General features: G+C 47.1%; 1 protein-coding gene across 4 annotated transcripts in view; it reads left to right on the top strand.

Annotated features, from left to right (window-relative positions):
- PLXNA4 (plexin A4) overlaps window positions 1-26055 on the top strand; it is a 604081-nt gene that overhangs the window by 504736 nt on the left and 73290 nt on the right. For all 4 annotated transcript variants that reach the window (XM_082238689.1, XM_082238692.1, XM_082238690.1 and 1 more), the window contains 6 exons: window positions 2135-2286; window positions 4958-5075; window positions 9263-9399; window positions 12344-12544; window positions 18349-18442; window positions 25773-26006. In XM_082238689.1, the coding sequence (XP_082094815.1) occupies window positions 2135-2286; window positions 4958-5075; window positions 9263-9399; window positions 12344-12544; window positions 18349-18442; window positions 25773-26006 (936 nt within the window). The remainder of the gene's footprint in view (window positions 1-2134; window positions 2287-4957; window positions 5076-9262; window positions 9400-12343; window positions 12545-18348; window positions 18443-25772; window positions 26007-26055) is intronic.

Genomic DNA, 26055 nt, shown 5'->3' with positions numbered 1-26055 from the left:
TATGACACATGACACGGTTATTAAGGTTAATGGGCTAAATAAGGCCACAACTTTATTAATTACAGGTGATGAGCAGTATTGGCTTAGGCATTGGTCCTAACCGACTATAACTGACTTCAGCCCGTCCGCTTGAAGTCCAGGAAGGGTTAACCACCAGCAGGGGGAGTCCTGCTGATGTACATCGACTAGGAACTCCCCTGGGGTCACCAATAGGGGGCGTGCCTTAGGCCTTCGCCTCCCCAGGCTTTGGACAGGGCCACGCCCCCCAGAATCCTTTATCGGACTACCCTTCAATATGTGGGGCAGGTGATGGCGCTACCTCCCCTCTTCCATCTACAAAACAATACCAGTGCCTAAACGCCAATACCCAGAAAGTTGTGACGATTTGCTATGAGGTAGGCAAAAACCAAGTGGCTGGTGCCAATTTGCCAAGTGGAAAAATTCCTACCAGGCCCCAGTGGTCACCAACCAAGGTCAAGGAACGGAAACCTTATTGGGCGGGAGGGTGGGAAAAGCAGGAACAGCTGGCAGGCGGGAAAAGAAGGAGATTCCTGGCCGCGTCATGCCTTATGTAGGGCAGGCCACGCCCCCAGAGCCAGCCGATTGGCTGGCCAGGGGATGATGCAGCCAGGAATCCCCCCAATTGTGCGAGGCTGGGCTCTAGCCGCCACCCACGTGGTGGGGCCATAAAGCCCGCAACTCCACCTCCTTTGAGGGCGGAAGCGGCTTTCTTGCCAACCCAGAATAACCCCAAAGTGGGGCATGAATATCTAAAGGTGTCCAGTTCACTTATGGGCTCAGGTGCCCTTGTTGTTCTTCAGCATCCCTTGACACTCACACCACCACAGACACACCCTCGATTTCGCCAATCCAAGATACAGGAATGGGTGGAGGAGAAGCAGATCTCTGAAGCAGTTCCCCCAACGTCAGCTGATGGCAAATGGACTTTGATTGTTTTAAGGAGGGAGCCATCAGAGACAAGGCATCCATTTTCTTTGGTGCCTAAGATGAGATAAGGGACGCGGGTGGCGCTGTGGGTTAAACCACAGAACCTAGGACTTGCCGATCAGAAGGTCAGCGGTTCGAATCCCCACAACGGGGTGAGCTCCCGTTGCTCGGTCCCTGCTCCTGCCCATCTAGCAGTTCAAAAGCACGTCAAAGTGCAAGTAGATAAATAGGTACCGCTCCGGTGGGAAGGTAAATGGCATTTCCGTGCGCTGCTCTGGTTTGCCAGAAGTGGCTTAGTCATGCTGGCCACATGACCCGGAAGCTGTACGCCGGCTCCCTCGGCCAATAAAGCAAGATGAGTGCCACAACCCCAGAGTTGGCCACGACTGGACCTAATGGTCAGGGGCCCCTTTACCTAAGATGAGGTAAATTATCCAGAGGATGAGCACGGCCAGGTCTCTTGAAGTACTTATTAATTGCGTTTCCACCCCACCTTTTTCTCCAACGAGCTTAAGATGGCATACGCAGTTCTCTTTTTTTAAAAAAAGATATTTATTAAGAACATTTTTGGAATATAAGAAAAAATGAAAAAATAAAAAATAAACATACGAAATAATAAGCAGTTAAAAACACACATTAATTTTCAATAACATAACTTCCATACCCTTATTTCCTCCGACCTCCTCATACTTCCCTTCTTTGTATTCCATTTCAGTTTGTTAGTTCAGCAAATCCTTACCATTAAACTTTTACCCATTTATAATCCTTTTGTCATATTCCCTTAAAGCATTACAGCTGGAAACCGCTTAGTTTCTATCCAACATCTTTCTAACATCCATTAATTTTACAATGTTTCTTTAAGTAGTCTTTAAATTTCTTCCAGTCTTCTTTCACCGACTCTTCTCCCTGGGTCAGATCCTGCCAGTCAGGCATACACAGTTCTCTTTCCCCCTCTTCCTTTGACTCCCACAACAACCCTGTGAGTTTGGTTAGGCTGAGAGGCGGCCACTGGACTCGATCTCCCCAGTGAGAGCTTTATGTCTGAGTCTCCCACATCCTAGTCTAAGGCTCTAACCACTGCACCACACTGACAGACAGCTGTGCCCCTTTGGTGGGGGTGTGGAACACCGGCACAGGGCCTTGCCTTTCTTCTCACCTTGCTTTAACCAGTTTTTCCCTCTCCTAGATCAGCCCGGCGAGGGGACCTCGTGAAGGAGGGACCAGGGTGACGATCCGGGGAGAAAATTTGGGCTTGGAGTTCCGGGACATTGCATCGCATGTCAAAGTAGCTGGCGTGGAGTGCATTCCTTTAGTGGATGGATACATCCCAGCAGAGCAGTAAGTAAGGGCCTCAGGGTGAAAGATGCTTTATTAAGACCTTCTGCTCTGTTGTTAGGGCAGGAATGTTTACGTGAGACAACCTTGCTCTTTGTCCAACTTTCCTTGCCAGCCTCAGGCCACCGAGCCCTGAAATGAGGTGGAATAGATGGAAGGAGAGGGACACTGTAGAGCATGAGTGGGGAACCTGTGACGCTCCATTGTTGATGGACTGGACCTCCCATGCTGGCTGATGGGACTTGGAGTCCAACCACATCCCTGAAAGACCTCTTCCTTCCCTACAGGCCCTCTTGGATGCTGAGATTGGCAGAGAGGGACCTCTTGGTAGTTCCTCCGCCCTCAGAGGCTCGGTGTGTGTGTGTGTGTGTGTGTGTGTGTGTGTGTGTGTGTGGCCTGGGAAAGGGTCTTCTCTGTGGTGGCCCCTAAGCTGTGGGACTCCTTCTGCACAGAGGTGCATCTGACACCTTCGTTGCGCAGCCTCCAGCAAATACTGAAGACACACTTCTTTACTGGACCGCCTCTCCCAGTATGCCGCACGGAGAGCCTCAAGGTCCATAAATAGCAACACCCTAGAGGTCCCGGGCCCTAAGGAAGTTAGATTAGCTTCAACCAGAGCCAGGGCTTTTTTAGCACTGGCTCCGGTCTGGTGGAACGCTCTGCCTCATGAGACCAGGGTCTTGCAGGATCTGATTTCTTTCCGCAGGGCCTGTAAGACAGAGTTATTCCGCCTGGCCTTTGGCTTGGAGCCAGTTTGATTCCCTCCCCCTCTTTCTTTTTTCTTTTTCCTTTCTCCTGTGATGAGGCTGCATTTTAATATTTTAATGTTTCAATATTTTAATGTTGTATTTTAATCTTGTTTTTTAGTTGTATTCATTTAACTTATTTTTATTATTGCTTGTTAGACGCACTGAGCCTGGCCTTGGCTGGGAAGGACGGGGTATAAATAATAATAATACTAATAATACTAATAATAATAATAATAATAATAATAATAATAATAATAATAATAATACCTTGGCTTTTGACACTCAAGGTGTATGTTTTTAGGACCCACCTTATTTTGTGATTGTAAGTTGTTTTCAGCAGTTTGTGCTTACATGTTGTAACCCTTCCTGGGACCTTAGGGTAGAGGGCAGGTAAATACATAATAATAGTAACAGCAACAACACCTGGAAAGCCAGAGGTTCCTCACACCTGTGCTACAACCAGCTCCCAGGCTCAGCAGGACAGAGAAAACATTACCTGCTCCTAGCGGGATTGTATATGACAGTAACTAATGCAGGTGTGATTAGCCCTAATGATGTTGGACTCCAGTTCCCATCAGCCTTAGCCAGCATAGCCAATGGTGAGGGATGATGGGAGTTGGAGCCTAGCCACAACTGAAGCACCACAGGCTGCCCTACCTGGCTTTACAGGTAGTGCTGATGTCCCTCACCTCTGCTTTGCATGACAAGTGAGGACAAACAACATTTCCCCAGGGGCGTGTGGGAGAAACTGGGTTTGGTTCGCATTCAAAGGCAAACTTACCTTATCTGCCCCAAAACAATGCACAAATCAGAGCACAGCTGCCCTTCAAAGTTGTGCACTTCTCTGAATTTTGCAGCACAGTTCTCCCGTTAGGTAGGGTGTGCAAAAAATGCACACACTGGAGTAAAGTGGGTGCATATATAAGTGCATATATTAGTGGGAAATAGTAATATATTGATAGGCATTATATTAGGGGAAAGTGCTTTAGGGGGGGAAATGTGCAGATGAAGGGGAAATTGCCCTGAAATGCTGATGAATTTTCATAAGGACTAAAAAGTGCTCTTTTCAAACTAATCTGGCAATGTTGAGAACTGAAGAGTGGAAATGGAGACAAACCAAAGTCAATAGGTTCACTCCTCTCTACTTTTTACCCGCCTGCTTGTAGCTCAGCTCAGTAGACAATAGGCACCTGTAGCATCTCTGTCCATCATCACCAAAAGAGGTTCTGTGCTGGTGGGTCTCTGCTTGAGGCCGGTTGCAATGACACTAGCTTCCCCTGGATCTGGCACAATGGAATGACTTGAGCCTTGAGCAAAAGAGGTCTACTTTTTAAGGAGAAGGGGTTTCCCCAAATAGGATATGGGATCTGTGTCGGAATCGTCACTCAGCCAAGCCAATAAGGCCTCATCTTCCTCCGAGCTCAGCCTTTGAAATCACCTCCGACGTGTTTAATGACCTGAGCCTTTGATAAGGCCTCAAGCAAATTCTATCCAGCAGGGTTCCCAGCACAGGCAAGAGACGAGAGGTTTGGCTACATTGTAAAGAGTTTTATTTCTAAACTACACAGAACAGAAAAGACATCCTCTCTCTATGAAAGCAGAGAGCAACTGAACAAAGGAACAAAGGAACGAAGGAACCAGGAAAACCACTAACGTCACATCCAGTCTCCTTTCCCGTGAGACTCCAACTTCCTGGAATCCCAGGAATGTAAACAGACTTCCTGGAATCCCAGGAATGTAAACAGAGTCCTGTGACTCCACGCAGCTGCTCAGTGAGAAACAGAAACTAACAATCTGTACCATTAGGGAAAGCCCATTCCTACCTGTCATCATCTACTTTGGTTCTAAGCCTTCCCACATATAGCAGACACCCTTTGCAAGGACTACAGGGGCACCTCCTGACCCTTGAATCTCTTTCCTTCTAGAATAGTGTGCGAGATGGGCGAGGCCAAGCACAGCCAGCATGCCGGAAACGTGGACATCTGCGTGGCAGAGTGCAAGCCAGAGTTCATGGCCAAATCCTCCCAGTTCTATTACTTTACGGTAAGTCCGTGAGCGAGACTCAGGAATTGAGGAGGAATGGGCAAGAGGTTTTGAGAATCCTGGCGGCTTCCAGAAATACTCTTGAGTTTCACCCAAAGTGAAATTTCGAGGTGAGGTTGGAGGGTCATCTAAGCCCTACTCAGAGTAGACCCACTGAAATTTCTACTTCTTCATTACCTGACCTTCACCTTAAGGTCCCAGGGCCTTAACTCTGCCTGTTAACTTCCATGGGTTTACTCTGAGTAGGACTAGCATTGAATCTCACACCTTGAAAGCCTTTGGCTTTCCCCAAAGAATCCTGGGAGCTGTAATTTGCCCCTCACTGAACTACAACACCCTCACACCCTTAAACTACAGTTCCCAGAATTCTCTGGGGGAAGGCATGGGCTTTAAATGTGTGTTAAATGTGCTTTCAACATACCATATGGGGTGGATGTGAACATTCTCTCTCTCTCTCTCTCTCTCTCTCTCTCTCTCTCTCTCTCTCTCTCTCTGTCCTCCCTGGGCCAAAACTCATAAGGGTAGTTAATTCGTATTACATTCACTCTTGAGCACCCACCCTCACTGTTTGATGGATCCCTCTAGTCCTATTTCCTTAACTTTATTTTCGGGTTCTATCAGTCTTTTCTGAAAAGAAAAATGCAAATAGTTTCTAATAGCCGATTTCTCCCTCCACCCTTATCCTATTTTCGTTGTGAATATATCATCTAAAATTTGTGAAGGCAGCTGTGAATAATTAATAGGCTATTGCAACTTATTACAAGCCTGCAAATGAGATGGATAATTATTATCAGTGTTATTATCATAACACCTCCAGACATTTAGAGGCTCTCTCCTGGGACAGGAGGTAGGGATGAACAGCAGGTGATGGGGATTTATAAAGAAATGCGAAAGGAAGACCCAAGATGCTCGATCGCTCTTGACAGAAGGGCCTTGTAAGGTATGGAAGGATGACGGAATGGTAGAGGGCCTCCCTAGTCTAGAGGAGATGTAGGCAATGTGGTACCCACCCTGATGCTGATGGACTTCAGCTCCCATCCTCTCCTGATCATTGAATTAGCTGGCTGGGGCTGATGTGCACCTGAACTCATGAACATACAATGGAGCTGAACGTTGGAAGATTCATCATCATCATCTTCATCATCATTTATTACTTATACCCCGTCCATCTGATTGGGCTTCCCCAGCCACTGTGGGTGGCTTCCAACAGAATATTAAAAACGTGATAAAATATCAAACAACGAAAACTTCCCTAAACAGGGCTGCCTTCAGATGTCTTCTAAAAGTCAGATAGTGTCACGGTCCGGTCTACGGATGATCGATGTCCTGGCTGAAGACGTCGGGACCGGGGGCAAGATGGCGGGGTGGGAGCAGGAACAAGAGTCCAGAAGCCAGGGGTCCGAGGGTCAGGAAGCAGGGAGTCACGAAGTCAAGGGTCCAAGGGTCGAGAAGCAAGGAGTCAAGAAGCTGAGGTCCGAGGATCAGGAAGCAAGGAGCCAAATGCATCAAGGCAGGAAGCATGTTGCTGTGGCAAAGAGCCGAACAGAAACGCTGACCTTAGATCCCTTCCCAGCTCCTGCCACCAGGTGCAGTGAGTTACCACGTGGCCTCACCTGTGCGACTGTGCCTTGCCTCTCCAGAACAAACTTAGGAAGGTCCCAGTCCTGCGAAGCCCTACTGGTCACAGGGCCTGGCTCCTGCACACACTCCTGACAGATAGTTGTTTATTTCCTTGACATCTGATGGGAGGGTGGGCACCACCACTGAGAAGGCCCTCTGCCTGGTTCCCTGTAACCTCGCTTCTCGCAGGGAGGGAACCACTAGAAGTTCCTCAGAGCTGGATCTCAGTGTCCGGGCTGAATGATGAGCAGGGGAGATGCTCCTTCAGGTATACTGGGCGGAGGCCGTTTAGGGCTTTATTCAGGAGAGATAAAAGAAAATACCTCTTCATGCAGCGCACAGTTAAACTATGGAACTCTGACCCATGGGAGGCAGCAATGGCCACCAACATGGATGGCTTCAAAAGAGTATTAGGCAAATTCATAGAGGCTAAGGCTATGATAGGTGACGCTGTGGGTTAAACCACAGAGCCTAGGACTTGCCGATCAGAAGGTCGGCAGTTCGAATCCCCGGGACGGGGTGAGCTCCCGTTGCTCGGTCCCTGCTCCTGCCAACCTAGCAGTTTGAAAGCACATCAAAGTGCAAGTAGATAAATAGGTACCACTCCAGCAGGGAGGTAAACGGCGTTTCCGTGCGCTGCTCTGGTTCGCCAGAAGTGGCTTAGTCATGCTGGCCACATGACCCAGAAGCTGTACGCCGGCTCCCTCGGCCAATAAAGCGACATGAGTGCTGCAACCCCAGAGTTGGCCAAGACTGGACCCGAAGTCAGGGGTCTTTTTACCTTTAAGGCTATGAATAGCTACCAGCCACAATGACCATGCCATAGCTAGCGGTAGCAACACTTTTGAATGCTAGTTGCTGGAAACCACAAGAGAGGGGAGCTGCTCTTGCACTCAAATCCTGCTCACAGGTTTACAATCGGCATCTGGCTGGCTTCATTCTTGGGAAGAAGAAGAAGAAGAAGAAGAAGAAGAAGAAGAAGAAGAAGAAGAAGAAGAATAGTAGTAGTAGTAGTAGTAGTAGTAGTAGTAGTTTGGATTTGATATCCCCGCTTTATCACTACCCTAAGGAGTCTCAAAGCGCTAACATTCTCCTTTCCCTTCCTCCCCCACAACAAACACTCTGTGAGGTGAGTGGGGCTGAGAGACTTCAGAGAAGTGTGACTGGCCCAAGGTCACCCAGCAGCTGCATGTGGAGGAGTGGGGAAGCGAACCCGGTTCCCCAGATTACGAGTCCACTGCTCTTAACCACTACACCACACTGGCTCTCAAACTTTGGCCTCTGGTTTGGGCTCATCCCCCACCATCCTGCCCCAGACAGGAAGGAGATCCTTCGCTGATTCTCCCCCCCCCCATTGCCTCCACAAAGCCCCCTTCATACTCGGAAGAGCTAGCTAAAGGAGAAAATGACATGAATAATCTCCAGCATTCAACAACAACATCCTGCTCATTGTACCTGCTCACTCATTGGAGAGTTTAAACCTTTCATACCATCCTTCTTAAAAGTGGAAGGAAGGATAGGGGAAAGTGTGTGTGTGTGTGTGTGTGTGTGTGTGAGAGAGAGAGAGAGAGAGAGAGAGAGAGAGAGAGAGAGAGAGAAGGGGAACCTTTCATTTAAATGCAGATGATGGCTTTTCACTTGGGACCAAGCAGAAAGTTTTTTTCTATTAAAATGCTAATGAAAGAAGAAACTTCAACTCTAGATTTCTCCCTGAGAAAGTGAGGATCCCTTGCTGTAGTTTGGTATCAGGATGATCTGTTCCCTCTTAAATATTATTGTTTTATCTTGATTTTAAAACAAAATCAGCAAGAAAAAAGAGGGTGGTTGCATTTATTAATTTTTATTTATTTATTATAAAATTTATATCTTGTATTTCTCTGCAATGCAGATGCTAGGCAGTTTCTTAGTGAAAGTAAAACCTTGGTACAACATATGTGTCGGGTAGGGCAAGGCTTAACTGGAACAAGGCTAAACCAGGGCTTAGTGTAGGAACTTGGGCATGAGAGTGAATATCTGTGATATTTATGTTTGGGGTTAGGATCACAGAATTCTAGAATTGGATGGGACCCAAACCCCTGAAATGTAACTCAAATGTTGAAACTAAAAACATTCACACCTGAGAATAAGAACACACACACACATACACACAGACCTGAATACAGCAATAGGTTCCCCAAACATTGGCAATTGGAGGGATACTGAGCATTCTGCACTAACTGCAACTCCAATTCAAGGGAAGCCCTTTAAGATGCTGGTTTAGACCTTTAAATTTTGTATAATATAAAGTGTATATCATAAAGACAGCACAGTTGGCGCTGCACCTTATTCTAGAACGAAACACGCACGAACCTGGAACCCCTGCAATCTCACACCACTTGGACACTGAACTGGCGCGCAACAATATGATTCAAAAGATTCTGGAAAACGGTTAAAAACAATCACCGTCTCTCCATGAACGATTTCAGAGTTGTCACAGCAGCTGTTGCTACTCTCCCTGCTAATTCCATCCTGCTAATTCCGTTTTGGCGGCGCCTTCATTTCTTACTGCGGTTGTTAATCTTTTTCAGATGTTGACTCTCTTTGACCTAAATCCCAAGCGAGGTCCGGTGTCTGGCGGAACCCAAGTCACCATCACGGGCAAGAACCTGAATGCTGGCAGCAATGTCTCGGTGCTCTTTGGCGAACATCCCTGCCTTTTCCACAGGTATATCCCAAAGACCTGAGGGAGGGGTGGTGGTGATGGCCTGGGATTCGGACTCAGAGGCTGAACCTGAGGAATCCCAGCCTGCACAGGAGTCCCCGCCTCCAGAACCAGCTGAGCCGGGGCTGGGGCCTGAGCCTGAAGGGTCCTCACCTGTGCTGGATCCTCAGGTGCAGGCGCCAGCTGAGTCTGCTCTGGCTCCTGAGGTGACCCATTGCCTGCAGGTGCTCCACTCTCAGCCCCGTCAGGAGAAGAGGAGGTTGCCTCTGGGTCCGGTAACCCTCCAGCCTCTCCTGAGCTGCAGAGGCTCAGGGCAGAGAGGCAGAGGGAACTAAGTTCACGCAGGAGGAGTGCTCACCTCCAGGCCAGGAGAAGTGAGTCACCTGTGGACCGGGGCCGTCCTATGCCTTGGGGCAGATAAAAGCTAGTCAGCCCCAGTCCCAGGTTGCGGGAGCAACATTGTTGGTAGCTTGTTCCTGCCTGCACCCTGTCCTGCTCTTCTGCCAGAGTTCCTGACCCCACCCGACTCCCCGCCTTGGACCCAGCTACAGCTTTGACGGACAGCCTCCATACCGTACCATCGACCTCGGGCTTGGACTCGGACCTTGCCTCTCGGTTAGCCCCCGGGACCAGCACAGGGGGATATTTCCTCCGAGTGCGTCAACGAAATGATTGCAGCGGCGTAGCTAGCCGCACGGGTGCCTGGCGTGGCGCATGCATCCGGCAGCCAGGGGCTGGGCGAGCTGCCCATGGGGGTGGGGAACGCTACGTAGAGCCTCCCCACAACCTCCCCCTCAGCTCTCTCAAGAGAGACGCAGGGCTCGGGCACACTGCAGACCCCGTGGTAAGTGCCGGCCCCAGTGGTATGGCGCCCAATGCCAGCCGCGTTTCTTTACGTTTGTTGACTGAACTAAAAAATTTTGTGAGCCCTTTGAAAACAAAACAAAACACCTCACATTTCTGTCACTTCGTCACCCCCCTCAGTGATGACACCCGGGGCAAAACACACCCCCTTCCTCCGCCACTGAATGAACGATAAGATTGTGGATGGCCTGCCGATGTAGTGCAATGAGTTGTCCCCATTGCTGTAGTGGAGCCAGTTTAGAACAGGCATCTCTTATCTGGTGACATTGATCCATGCGATGGTCACCTCCAGGCTTGATTATTGTAACTCGCTCTACGTGGGGCTGCCCTTGAAGCTGACCCAGAAACTTCAGCGGGTGCAGAATGTCTTGGCAAGGCTCCTTATGGGGTCCTTGCCGCGGGGTCACATTCATCCAGTGCTTTACCAACTGCACTGGCTCCCGGTGGAGTACAGGGTCAGCTTTAAGGTTCTGGTTTTGACCTTTAAAGCCCTAGGACCCTCGTACCTACAGGACCGCCTCTCCTGGTATGCCCCGCGGAGGACCTTAAGGTCCACAAATGACAACACTTTGGAGGTCCCAAGTCGCAAGGTGGTTAGATTAGTCTCAACTAGGGCCAGGGCCTTTTCAGTACTGGCCCCGACTTGGTGGAACGCTCTGTCACAAGAGGCTAGGGGCCTGCGGGACTTGACATCTTTCCGCAGGGCCTGCAAGACAGAGTTGTTCCGCCTGGCCTTTGGTTTGGACTCAGTCTGACCCTTATGTTTCCCTTCCCTTATAGTTTTGATCCATGGGCTACTTTTAAAATGAGGCTGCATTTTAAATTGCATTTTAACCTGTATTTTAAATTGGGGTTTTTTCTTCCCTTATTATATTTTTATTGTAATTTTACTGGTGTTAGCCACCCTGAGCCTGGCTCTGGCCAGGGAGGGCAGGGTATAAATAAAATTTATTATTATTATTATTATTATTATTATTATTATTATTATTATTATTATTATTATTGTCACTGGGCTGCCTGGAGCATCTTCTTGTTCTGGGCAGGGTGATGTCAGTTTGTAAGCAAAAGAACAAACACACACCCAATGGACTCATTCACACATACCTATTTCTAGACACAGGTCTGGACTGTCCAGGTCCATGTCTGAGTGCTCCCCACTCTGATGGAACTCTATACTGCTGAACTTGAGCAAACAGCAATCCACAGAAGACCTGAATTGCCATTTGCTCCGGTTCAGCAATAAAGTTTGGGTTTTCCTGGGGAAAGCGACAGGACACACACAAAAATGCTTGGATACAGACCAGAAATGCACAGACCTCTGTCTGAAAAGTGTGGGTGAGCTTTTCTATGTGTAGATAAACGATATGATATATAGATATACATAAATGTGATAAAGTGTCTTTTTAGTTGTTTTTTCTCTATTCTTTTCCCCCCTTTCATATATCTGTCTTCTTATCTATCTATATCTATCTATCGTGTGTGTTTTGTATGGAACATGAATATTCTATTTTATATTTTCCTTTCTTCTTTTTTAATATATTGCTTTTTATTATCTTTTTATAAATGTGTTTGGATTTTAGTGCTTAATATGTTAAAAACCTTCAATATATATACAGTGGTACCTTTGGTTCTCGAACTTAATCCATTCTGGGAGTCTGTTCAGCTCCCAAAACAGTTTGAAAACCAAGGCATGGCTTCTGATTGGCTGCAGGAGTTTCCCTCAGCCAACTGGAAGCCGCATCGGATGTTCGGCTTCCAAAGAATGTTCTCAAACCGGAACACTTAGTGTACTTCCGGGTTTGCAGTGTTTGGGAGCCGATTTGTTTGGGAGTCAAGCCGTTCGAGTACCAAGGTACGAGTGTGTGTGTGTGTGTGTGTGTGTGTGTGTATGAGAAACTGTGGGTGAGCCCAATATTAGGGGGGGAACTCATTGGCTTCTTCTGTTTTAGGGCCATTTACACATTCCGTTATTCACTGGAGAATCTTTATACCCCCACTAAAACACAAGCTGAAATGTAGCCAAGGGATTTGTCCGTGGAACCGCCTTGCTTGACCAGATTCCTTTTCTTCATTCCGGGGACAGGAGAGCAGCAGAATGGATTATCTGCAACACCACGGCTTACACCAGCAGCTCGGAGAAGATGGTAGTGGACGTGATTGTGAAGGTGGACAAGGCCAGGCTCCACAAGGAGCTAGAGAAGGCCAAGTCACCCAAGGAGCTGGAGTTTGAATATACGACGGACCCAACCATCGTGAAGATCGATCCAGAATGGAGTATTGTCAGGTAATGGCGCCATTAGAAAGGTGGCACAACTTGAGGGGCAGGTCAATATGAAGAGCTGTTGTCGAATTTATCCCAAGTAATCCTAGGAGCTTTGAGATCAAGGATGTGGAAAGTTTTACAGCCTAGGGGCCACATTTCCTTCCAGGCAGCATTTCAGGGGCCACATGACTGTGGTGGGTGGGGCCAGGGAGAAGTGGGCGGAGCAACAAATGTGAATTTCATTTTTTGTCCAGCAGGCTAGTTTCTGCACACTTTTGCACTCCCCTTTCTGTCCTCCATCCAGGAAAGAAAGAGAGATGATCAGAGTTCACAGGCATATAACTAACAAATAGGGACAAATGTCAGGGGGGAAAAACCCAGATGCATTAATATAAGATGGGGGACACTTGGCTTGCCAGTAGGACATGTGAAAAGGATCGGGAGGTCTTGGTGGACCACAAGCTTAACAACAATCAACAGTGTGATGCAGCGAAAAAACCCAAAAAAGTTAATGCTATTCTAGGCTGCATCAACAGAAGTATAGTGTCCAGATGAAGGGAAGTAATAGTACCACTCTATTCTGCCATTTTAGACCACACCTGGAACACTTTGTCCAGTTGTTCTGGGTGCCATTATTTAAGAAGGATATTGACAACTGGTACCTGTGCAAAGGAGAGCAATCAAGATAATCAAGGGTCTGGAAACCAAGCCTTGTGGGGAAAGGTTGAGAGAGCTGGGTGTGTTTAGTATGGAAATGAGGAGACTGAGAGGAGGAGGAGGAGGAGGAGGAGGAGGAGGAGGAGGAGGAGGAGGAGAGTGTGGATTTGATATCCCGCTTTATCACTACCCCAAGGAGTCTACTTTCTTGGGCTCCATGATCACTGCAGATGGTGACAGCAGTCACGAAATTAAAAGATGCCTGCTTTTTGGGAGAAAAGCAATGACAAACCTAGACAGCATCTTAAAAAGCAGAGACATCACCTTGCCAACAAAGGTGCGTGTAGTTAAAACTATGGTTTTCCCAGTAGTGATGTACAGAAGTGAGAGCTGCACCATAAAGAAGGTTGATAGCCGAAGAATGGATGCTTTTGAATTATGGTGCTAGAGGAGACTCTTGAGAGTCCCATGGACTGCAAGAAGATCAAACCTATCCATTCTGAAGGAAATCAGCCCTGGGTGCTCACTGGAAGGACAGATCCTGAAGCTGAGGCTCCAATACTTTGGCCACCTCATGAGAAGAGAAGACTCCCTGGAAAAGACCCTGATGTTGGGAAAGATGGAGGGCACAAGGAGAAGGGGACAACAGAGGACTAGATGGTTGGACAGTGTCCTCGAAGCTACCAACATGAGTCTGACCTAACTGCGGGAGGCAGTGGAAGACAGGAGTGCCTGGCATGCTCTGGTCCAGGGGTCACAAAGAGTCGGACACGACTAAACAAGTAAACAACAAAGGAGTCCCAAAGTGGTTAACAATCTCCTTCCCCTTCCTCCCCCACAACAAACACTCTGTGAGGTGAGTGGGGCTGAGACACTTCAGAGAAGTGTGACTGGCCCAAGATCACCCAGCAGCTGCATGTGGAGGAACGGGGAAGCGAACCCGGTTCACCAGATTACAAGTCTACTGCTCTTAACCACTACACCACACTGCTATAGTGGTATAGAGGAGATATGACACCCATCTTCAAATATCTTAAGGGCTGTCACATGGAAAAGGGAGCAAGCTTGTTTTCTCCTGCTCTGGAGGATAGACCCGAACCAATAGCTTCCAGTTACAAGAAAGGTGATTCTGATTAAACTTTTTCTGACATTAAGAGTGGGTAGATAGCGGAATATAGACATCCTTGGGAGGTTGTGGATTTTCTTTGGACGTTTTTGAGCAGAGGTTGGATGGCCATCTGTCATGGATGCTTTAGCTAAGATTTCTCCATTGCAGGGGGTTGGACTAGATGACCCTTGGGGTTCCTTCCAACTCTACAATTTTATGATTCTGCTTCCCATCAGACAGAAACATCTGGCGGGTGAAGCCGGCGAGTGAGGGCTGCGGTCTGGGAAGAGGCTCTCTGGCCAGATGGGCGAAATCTCTAGATCATGGGAAGGCCCAAGGGCTGGATCTGGCCCAGTCGCCTTCTAAATCCGGCCCGCGGATGGTCCAGGAACCAGCATGTTTTTACATGAGTAGAATGTGCCCTTTTATTTAAAATGCACCTCTAGGTTATTTGTGGGGCATAGGAATTCGTTCATTTTTTTCCCCCTTCAAAAAATATAGCCCGGCTCCCCACAAGGTCTGAGGGGCAGTGGACCGGCCCCCTGCTGAAAAAGTTTGCTCTAGATGGACCTCAGGATTGCTGTCATTGTATCTTGCATTGCAGATCCTGCACTGAGCCGGGCAGGACTAAATGACCTCTAGTCACCTTTCCAACTCCAATTCAAAGCTTTTACGAAAAGCCTAGTTTTGCATCTTTGCACGCATTCCCTGCTACAGCTCAGTTTTGCCTTGTAAGTCAAAGCCTGGCTCCCCACCCCCTTCTTTGTGAATCAGATTTGGAACTGCTTGCATGGAGGATATCTTTAAATGAGCTTTTAGGTCGGTGGGAGGAAAGATAGCCTTTCCTGGCTCTCCTGTGTAAGGAATAGATAATTGCCCTGGGAATGGTTCTGCGCTGGTTGTTGATGAAGATTGGTGCTTGGTCCAATTGGAGCTGAGACATCCTGTAGCCTTCACATCCCCCTGAGCATGGAGGGAGCTGAAACATATGTAAATTTCGCCAAGCCTGGCCCAGTGGAGAGAAAAATTGGCCATTAAACTTTCGTGTATTCCTTTTAAGATAATTTTACAAATGAGGAGTGGGGCTCGCCTCTCGCCTCTCTCCTCTTTACATCAGTGGCTAGAAAGGAGCACAGAGAGCTGCCTTATACTGAGTTCATCCACCTCAGTATTGCATACACTAACTGGCAGCCATTCTCCAAGGTTTCAAGCACTTTTCTCCCCTAGCCCTCCCTGGAGATGCTGGGGATTCAAATTGGGACCATTGGCATGCAAAGCAGATGCTTTAACCACTGAGCGACAGCCCCTTTCTTAAAGCTGTGCTGTGAAACCAAAGTAAATGGAAGGCCTGTGGGAGTTAAAAATATATATATATTAAAATAATAATAATTTTTATTAATTTTAACATATACCATATTTTTTGCTCTATAAGACTCACTTTTTCCCTCCTAAAAAGTAAGGGGGAATGTGTGCGCGCCTTATGGAGCGAATGCAGGCTGCGCAGCTGTCCCAGAAGCCAGAACAGCAAGAGGGATTTCTGCTTTCACTGCGCAGCGATCCCTCTTGCTGTTCTGGCTTCTGAGATTCAGAATATTTTTTTTCTTGTTTTCCTCTTCCAAAAACTAGGTGCATTGTGTGGTCTGGGGCGTCTTATAGAATCATAGAATCATAGAGTTGGAATAGACCACAAGGGCCATCGAGTCCAACCCCCTGCCAAGCAGGAAACACCATCAGAGCACTCCTGACATATGCTTGTCAAGCCTCTGCTTAAAGACCTCCAAAGAAGGAGACTCCACCACACTCCTTGGCAGCAATAGAGCGAAAAATACAGTGAATTATAATACATACCACAAAACCTCATCATTTATACAATCTTTTTTTTTGGACTTCCCTCAGCACCTCTGATGATCCACCGTTTTAACCACTTCTTATGCATTTCTTAAATTCTTATTACCTTTAATTATCTTAACTAACCCTCCTCCCCCTTATCCATTTTTGCAATAATTCCACCAATACTCCTCACAAAACTTCTTGCAAACTTACAAACGTAGTCTGGTCATCACAAATACTTTTCAAATAATCTGTAAATTTACTCCAATCTTCTGTGAATTTCGGGTCCCACCAATTTCGGATCTTTCCTGTTAGCTTATCCAGTTCTGCATAGTCCATTAATTTCATCCTCCATTCTTCTTTCGTCGGTAATTCTTCTTGCTTCCATTTTTGGGCCAATAACATTCTTGCTGCCGTTGTTGCATATAAGAACAGCTTACATTCCTTTCTATTTATATCACTTCCTACAATGCCCAATAAGAATGCTTCTGGTTTCTTTATGTGGGAGTTAAAAATATGACTGGTCAGTTTACCCAAAGCTGCCACTCACCAAGTCATTTTTTTGCAGGTCCTTTTTTTTTTTGCAAATCAATTAGTCACTTTAATGATTGCAAAGAGGTTGAAAGGTTAAGATTAATGGAACATCAATATGTTTGGGATCATAAGCAGAAGTTATTGGACTTCCCAGTTGGGGAGAACAGTAAAGAAGTAATTTCACGACTTCGCGCAGCTCTCCCACCTCTTGCGGAGAGCTGCCTGCACCCCGAAGCCTGGGGGGCGCTGAGCTCTCCCACGGCTTGCTTCTGGGGGCTGGGGTCGGGGGAAGCTCGGGCTTCCCCCGCCCCAGCCCCACGCCTGGGGGAAAAATAATTTCCCCCCCTTTATTCCCCCCCAAAAAAAACCTAGGTGCTCCCTATGGGCCACTGCGCCCTATGGGGCGAAAAATACGGTAGTCTAGCAGATCATCAGAGTCTTTTTCCTCTCCAGCTGTCAGCCTTTCCAGAGTTGATGGTTAGGAAAACTCATTGCAAACCCAGTTCTGTTCAAAGTGTTTATTGCCTCAAGACTCAAGGCAAGTCAAACACACTTTCAGGTTAAGTACGGACCTCCAGAATGAATTAAGTTCTTAACCCGAGTTAAAGAGGTTAAAATGTAGAGATCCAAATATACAGAGAGATTCGCTTAATCCAACTCAGAATCTCAGTTCAGTTCTCCTTGCAACATGCTGCTGAGAGCAGCCTTGGCTTTATACTCCCTCCACACCAATGCTCATTCACACTTTTTTTGGAGAAAGAGAAGGTGGATAAGAAGTGTGAGAGCCTTTGGCCTTGAGGTGCTTCATACATCCCACTGCAGCTGGCATCCTTTCCCAAACAGAATTCAGACATGGGGGAAGGTCAACTCATAGCTGCCAACTTACAGATTTGAAAATAAGGGATCAGCAGCCAAAAGAAGGGATTTTCCCAGCACAGGTATGTTCAACTTCTGAGCACCTCTGAGCCAAAGGCAGAAAGCCCAGCCAGCAGCCAAACAAAGCCTCAAGCGGTGATTCCCACAGTGCAGCAACCCGGCAAAGGGGATGCAGCAAGGAAAACCACCGACACCTCTCCACTGGGAAGCACTGAGCAAAGGCGAATCCCCAGGCAACGTGTCCGATTTGATTGGCACAAAGCATGCGAGCTCCACCCCCCCCCGTCGTTCTTAGACTCCTTATTGGGTGAGCAACGCAGCCAAGCAACACAGTTGGAGCCTCCCTCCTCCCTGGCCGGCAGGGAGGGAGGGAGAGGAGCTGCTTCCTTTGAAAGCTGGGAAATTTAAGCGACATCATCAATAAGGGACAGCAGCGGGACACAGCGCTGGGATAAGGGAGTTTCCCGCCAAATAAGGGACGGTTGACAGACTAAGCAGTTTGTGCAATTTTGCCGCATTTCCAAATCACACCATTCGAGCTACATCCATTGTCCAAGTTGACCCCACCCACCCAAAAGTATGTCAGTTTTGCCCACTCCCCGAAAAGTCACTGATGACGTCACACACCCCACTTTCATGGGGGGATGAGCAGTGAAGTGAAATGTTTAGGTCCAGGTCAAACAAAAACCAAGGGGAGTGGATTTCTATCTCTGTGGACATTTACTCTCTGACTTTATTCTGGGTAAGCATCCATAGGCATGATTTGGGAGATTTCAGCTGATTTTCCTCCCCCTTTCCTTTCCTTTTATCTCTCCATCAGTGGAAATACACCCATTACAGTGCGGGGCACGAACTTGGACCTCATCCAGAACCCTCAGATCCGGGCGAAGTACGGTGGAAAAGAGCACATCAACGTGAGTATGAGAGTCGATAAAACAGATACGAGGTGTCCAAAAAATAGGGAGAGAAAAACACTGGGATTGAATCGCATAAGAAGAACCTGGTTGCTGGATCAGGCCAATGGCCCATCTAGTCCAGGATCCGGTTCTCACAGTGGGGAAACCAGGTGCCCATGGGAAACCTGCAAGCAGGACCATCATGGTAGCCAACAACCTGGTGTCCCATGGAGAAGCCCACAAACAAGGATCTACTCACTTGTGATACCCAATGACTTCTATTCAGAAGAATTGCTGCCTCCAAGCATGGAGACAGAACATAGCCCTCATGGCTAGCGTCCATTGATAGGCTTATCCTCCATGACTTTGTCTTCTCCCCTTTGAAAGTCATTAAACGTGGTGGCCGCTATGGCCAAAAGGCTACCATTGGGCAGGCTTCCACTGGGTAGATAAATTTACAGCCCCATTTAATCAATGGATTGAAGATATGAGTACACTTGGTACTTATGAGTGCATTGCTTATAGACATAGGCTTTGCCTGGATGAGTATAATGAAATTTGGAACCATTTAGACAACATAAAGGTAAAGGGACCCCTGACCATTAGGTCCTGTCATGATTGACTCTGGGGTTGCAGTGTTCATCTCGCTTTATTGGCCGAGGGAGCTGGCGTACAGTTTCCAGGTCATGTGGTCAGCATGACTAAGCCGCTTCTGGCAAACCAGAGCAGCGCACGGAAACGCCGTTTACCTTCCCACCAGCGAGGTACCTATTTATCTACTTGCACTTTGACGTGCTTTTGAACTGCTAGGTTGGCAGGAGCAGGGACCGAGCAACGGGAGCTCACCCCGTCGCGGGGATTCGAACCGCCAACCTTCTGATTGGCAAGTCCTAGGCTCTGTGGTTTAACCCACAGTGCCACCCGCGTCCCAGGTTTATGCAACATATAATAAGTTAAATATATACATATATACATATGTGTGTGTTTAGGTCATAACAGTATCTATATATTAGATAGGTATATATGGAATTGTAATAGTTAATTTTTATAGTGCTGTAGTATACCTTTCTTCCTTTTTCTTTCTTTCACATTCTCAGTTTTTATTCCTATTCTATGTCATTTATTTATAGTGTTGTTAAAACAAGGATAATAATAAAAATTAAAGATGGTGGCCGTTGTTGCCTCTTGTGGGAGCGAGTGCCATAGTTTGGCTATGAGTTGTGTCACGATTTTCCAGTGTTCAGCTTCATTGAATGTCCAAGAGTTGTCGTATTATATGAGAGAGGGGGGAAGAAAGGGGGGGGACTATTCACTTTCTCCATTGCAATTTTATCCACTTCTGTCATGTCACTTCTTATTCTCCTTCTCTGTAAATGAAAATTGGTCCAGTGGAGATGTATTGTGGAGCCATCATCACCATACCGATGCTTTTGGCAACTGTTTCCAAATTCAATTCAAATTTCCTACTCTTTGTGAGTTGTGCACGTTGTGAAATTTACCACCAGCTGTCCTGTTTCATTCTAGTTTATGCCAATCTAGGCTACACTCAACTAGCATTGGCCAGTTTGGATGGTTTTAAAATGTGATTAGACAAATCCAGGGAGGTTGCAGCTATTAACAGCCTACTGGCCACGATGATCAGAGGCAGTGTGTGTCCGAATTCCAGTTGATGGAGTGCAACATCTGTTGCATTCAAGTCCCGACTTGGGTTCTCATAGGCATCTGCTTGCCATTGTTGTACTTATTTTAAGGTTTTATCTTGCATTTGTGGACTTCCCTGAGATCTTAGGATGAAGAATGGTATACATATTTAATAAAATAGTAATAAATTTAAAAAATCTTCAGTTCTATTTATCACACCAGAATACAAGAAACAGATGAAACCCAGGATCTACTCTTAATACACGGTTATTTTAAACCAGTTAGCTTTCAAAACTACTTTTGCCCACCCAGAACTCTAAGGACAGTGGCAGACCTTGGGCTTTCAACTTTCAGTGGTGCCTTATACAACACCAATATTTGGCTCCCCCTGCCCCACCTGTCACCTTCTTTGTTGTGGGGCCCTGTAGGTAAAAGGTAAAGGACCCCTGGACGGTTAAGTCCAGTCAAAGGCGACTAAGGGGCATGGCGCTCATCTCGCTTTCAGGCTGAGGGAGCTGCCATATGCCCGCAGACAGCTTTCTGGGTCATGTGGCCAGCGTGACTAAACAGCTTCCGGCGCAGCGGGACACTGTGATGGAAACCAGAATCCACGAAAATGCTATTTACCTTCCTGCTGCAGTGGTACCTATTTATCTACTTGGGCTTTCGAACTGCTAGGTTGGCAGGAGCTGGGACAGAGCAACGGGATCTCACCCCATTGTGTGGATTCGAACCCCTGACTTTCCACTTGGTAAGCCCAACGGGTTCAGTGGTTTAGACCACAGCGCCACCTGCATCCCTGGGGCCCCGGCAGCACCCTCTCAACTCAATGCCCACTGCAGGTGAACTGGTCTCACTCCCCTAAATCTGCCTCTACTAAGGATAAGGATCAGACAGAAATTTTTAAACCCAAGTTGACTCCTTAAAAAAAATAAAGAAATGGTTTCTCTAAGGATACAGTGGAGGGAGTTCAGAAGATGAAGATTAGTTAAATGTAAATATATTTAGGATCAGAACTTGAAATGACTGGACTTCTGAGCTGGGGAGAATGGGGAAGAAACACCTTTATTTACTCGGTTGGTGCATTTGCACTGCACTAACCTCACCGCTGTGAACTTAGCAGCCCTGTTCTACCAAGTGAGCTGCGTCTGAATGATGCTGTGCAGAGGGCAGCATGCCCGATTCCCCCATTCAGTTCTATGGGGCAAAGTAAATGGTCTTCAATGGCCAAGACTAAGAAAAAGGACTAACCCAACTGAAATATTCTCGGAGTCGAGTGTGGATGTCATGCTCTTTATTCAGCTCATAGAAGTGAGGAATTGAGGTTCCCTCGAAATTTCTGCTTTATATACATTATTTACACAATGGGCCCCACGTGATTGGCTAAATCTGGGATTCTCCTGTAGGCCAATCAGGTTGCGGATTCACTTCCACCTGGAGTTGGATTGGGTGGCTCCTGCGGACCAATCAGACTGCTGCATTCTGGACCCTATTGTTGTAGGACCAATCAGACTGCTGCATTCTGAATTCTATTGTTCTAGGACCAATCAGACTGCTGCATTCTGAATCCTATTGTTTTAGGACCAATCAGACTGCTGCATTCTGAATCCTATTGTTTTAGGACCAATCAGACTGCTGCATTCTGAATCCTGTTGTTCTAGGACCAATCAGATTGCTGCATTTGGATCCTAGCTGCTTCTGAATCCTGTTGTTCTAGGATCACACAGACTGCTGCATTTGGATCCTAGCTGCTTCTGAATCCTGTTGTTCTAGGATCACACAGACTGCTGCATTTGGATCCTAGCTGCATTCTGAATCCTGTTGTTCTAGGACCAATCAGACTGCTGCATTTGGATCCTATTCAACTCAGTACATAACACCAACTGTGTCCCCCACAAAAGTGAGGGACTTGTATTCACTCCAAGGAAACCTGGCGGCCCGTGTGTGTGTGTGTGTGTGTGTGAAATGTGTTGCTGTGCACACACTGAAGAACGATATATTGCGCCCCCGGCGGTCCCTACAGCATCCTGACTCCTCCTGGCCATTCCTGCAATGGACATTTTGTTGATATGATATAAACCCCAGTACCATCTTTTCTGCAGAAAGATGGCAGTTAAGAGCCAGGGCATTCCGTGCTGGTCTTGTGAGCTTTTTCATTCTGCAGCAGGATGAACTCTGCATGCGCCAAACCAGCACATCTGCGAGGCCAGTCTTGAGTTGTGTCACTTCTGATTTAGCTCAACACGATTGCTTCGTGGAGCTGGCATAGAACCTAATGGAGAATGGCTTGGCCTATTTCACTGGCGAGATTGAATACAGAGGGTGGGGGACAGAGAAAGAGAGAGGGAAGGAGGAGGAGGTTGGCTGCAGAAGGTCTTCATGTTTCTAGAAGTGCCAGTTCAGAGAAGGACTCTCAGGCCTGAATTCTGTTCCGTTCTGGGTTTTTTTTGCAACCCAAAAAGATTCTGTTAAAACAAGTAGGTCTTCTGATGCTAACCAAACATGCCAACACTTTGCAGGAGCTTCTGCAAAGCTCTGCATTTTTTTTGCGAGCTTCTTTGCATAGCAAGAGGTGGCAACATCATGCCACCTTCCTCAGATCCCTCCTGCTTTGGGCAAGACATCTGGTGCTTGCCACATTCTGGTGTAATGGAGCCAAAGTTTAAACATGTTGATGACTGCTGTCCTCTGGAGACTTAGCCTGGGAATAACAGAGTAATCCAACCCCCCTATATCTCATTCTGGAGGAAGTTTGGTTGAAGTAGAGAAGCTAGTCTGTCGAGGTCTGTCTGGCTCAGTTGGCTCTGGGGGCAAGGAGAGTCTGTCATGGAGATCCCCACTTTGCCTGCTGAAATCATGAACTGGCAGATGCTTCATGGCTGGGACTGATGGGAGTGGTAGTCAAAAACACATGGAGGGCTTCTTCTTTGTTTGTTTCTTCTTTGGCGATCACTCGTACCCGAGTAAGATTGTCTTCCATAAACACGGTTTTAACAACGAGTCCGTAAGTGACTGTGGAGGCCAATTCTGGATCCACACGTCCTTCCTTCCACAGTGGGGACATAGGTTTCCAGGAGGGAGTTGATCCTGGTATGGGTTTGCCAAGCGTGCCGTCATCTTAGCATGTTTCTCCCTTGCATCCTGAATTTGAGTGTCTTCAAAACCCATGACACCTTTGGTAAAGGCCGTTCTCCAACTGGAGCGCTCGCAGGCCAGTGTTTCCCAGTTGTAGGCATTTATACTACATTTTTAAAGATTTGCCTTGAGGGAGTCTTTAAACCTCTTCTGTTGACCGCCAGCATTACGCTTTCCATTTTTAAGTTCGGGATAGAGTAGTTGCTTTGGAAGACGATAATCAGGCATCCGCACAACATGACCAGTCCAACAAAGTTGATGTTGAAGAATCATTGCTTTGATACTGGTGTTCTTTGCTTCTTCCAGTACACTGGTATTAGTTTGCCTGTCTTCCCAAGTGACGTGTAAAACTGCAACATGACTTTCTTATTGATTCATGTTCATTTGCTTTAGCCCCAGGCCAAAATCAAAACAATAGCAGTAGCTAATGCCAGGCTCAGAGAAGTTTCCTAATACTACAAACCCTGGTAAATATATCCAGGGATATAATCGAGATAACTGCCAGGCACATTCACTTTAATGGATTCTAACACAACAGAGGCAAAAGAAGCCATTATCTGCTTGCTTGCTTCTTCCTGGTTTGTTTTTTTCATCCAGTCATTTGCGAGTAAAGCCACTGCCTTTTCAAATGCTTAACCAATAATTACAATCTTTCAAGGGCAACATAAGAAAGCTTCCCCAGTCATCTGCCACAGAAAGGGCGAGAAAACAAAGTAGGCTTCTTTGCAAACAGAAGCAGGTAAATGATATATAATAAGAATCAGAATAAGCAATGGTAGCACAGGTCTTCGGTAATCTTGTATAAGTCTTATCAGAAACATGAGAACATAAGAAGAACCTGCTGTTCTCATGGTCTCCAGCTAGTTGCATGTCGAGGTCCCCAGGGCCACCCCAATAACTCACACATCACACAGAATTTTTGTTTAAGATTTTTGGCATAATTTTGGCCACAACTTTATTAAAATACAAAATTGTGAGTGGTTGCTTAGGCATTGGTTGCGACTAGCTGCCCCCACCGTGGGGGACAGACTGACATTCCGCACGATGTGAAAGTCAGAATAGGGAATACACTTGGGGGTAGCGTCGGAGCAGGGAACCTGCCCTCAGCCCTCCCCAAATGCAACCAGGTGCTCATTGCTACGGCCCGAGCCCCCTTGACAGAGTGGACAAGCAATAGTTAGCCCCCGATTCCTTTAACAGAATCCTTTAACAGAATCCCTCGCAGCAGCAGCATTAGAGGGGCAGGCACAGCCAATCCATGCCCCTCAACCAACCAAACCATAAACCAATGCCTAACCGTGAACCCTACAAGTTGTGGTGATTTGCTACGCAGTAGGCAAAAACCAAATGGCCCCAGCCAATCAGCCAGATGGACAAAATTCCTACCGGGCCCCTGCCCCAAAGCAGACAACCCCATGACAGGCATAGCAAGGTCAAAGCGAACAACCCTATTCTAGGGAGGGAGGGACGGGCAATCCGATGCATGGGTGAAAAGAGGAAGCCCTAGCCTCATGCAAGAAGTTTTAGCATTTTTGGCTGCCAGAAATGGCAACATTAACTCCTTCCCAACAACAAGGGAAACCCCAATCGCATCAGTGGCCAACGGTCAATTAGTCCGCCCCCAACTTTGGAGTGTCCTGGCGGCCCCCACCACAACACGTGCTCTCCGTGAAGGAGAACATGCTTTGCCTGTGGGACACCAGCCTTTCCCTCTCCTGTGGTTTCTAGCAACTGGTATTCAGAAGCATATCTGTCTCCAGATATGGCGGCAGAGCAAAGCCATCCCTGCCAGTAGCCACTGATATCCCTCACCTCCATGGATTTGTGGGATCTTCTTTTAAAGCTATCTAATAATAATAATAATAATAAATTTTATTTATACCCTGCCCTCCCCAGCCAAGACCGGGCTCAGGGCAGCTAACACCCGATATAAAATCAATTAACTGAATTACAACTTAAAAACAAGATTAAAATACAACATTAAACCATTAAAATACAGCCTCATTTCAGTGGAAACTCAAATCAAAAACTTTTTGGGGGATGAAAATGTCAAATCTTCACCAAGGCTAACTATCCAGACTGGTTCTACATGGGCCAGAAAAAAGCCAGGGAAGTCCCCAAATAGGAGTTCCATCACAAAAGGAGAAAGGAAAAAAAGAAAGAGGGGGAGGGAATCAAATTGATTCTAAGCCAAAGGCCAGGCGGAACAACTCTAGGGTGTTGCTATTTATGGGCCTTAAGGTCCTCTGTGGGGCACACCAGGAGAGGCGGTCCCATAGGTACGAGCGTCCTAGGTCGTGACCATCACTGCCTCCTATGAGATCAACTTCAATAGTCCGACTAGGTACTGCATTAAGAAGTACTTTGCTTCACCTGTCCTGATAAAAGTCATAAATCATCATCATCATCACCACCATCTTATGGTTGAGATGAGATTTTTGAATGCCGGTCACCTTGGTTACTTGTGCATCTGATAATTCCACCCTCTGCCCAGATATTGATATGGCTTTGTAACCTATTCCATGATCCTGCTAAACTGCACTTGCACCCCCTATTGGATTGTGCGTTTCAGGTTTGCGAAGTGCAGAACGACACGGAGATGATCTGCCAAGCACCAGCGGTGGAACCAAATAACCAGACCGACCCTCCAGTGTGGCCAGATGAGTTTGGCTTCATCTTGGACAACGTCCACTCCTTGCTGATCCTTGAGAAACCCAACTTCACCTACTACCCAAACCCCATCTTTGAGGCTTTCAATCCCTCTGGGATTTTGGAGCTGAAGCCAGGGACCCCTGTGATATTAAAGGTACGGCGAGAGGAAGTGGTGGTCCAAAAATGAAACCACGCCATCCATT

This window comes from Podarcis vaucheri, assembly GCF_965113315.1.
Source record: "Podarcis vaucheri genome assembly, chromosome: 10".
NCBI classification, from domain to species: domain Eukaryota; kingdom Metazoa; phylum Chordata; class Lepidosauria; order Squamata; family Lacertidae; genus Podarcis; species Podarcis vaucheri.
Note: the sequence above shows the minus strand (reverse complement) of the source record. Positions and strands in the feature narration are given on the sequence as shown.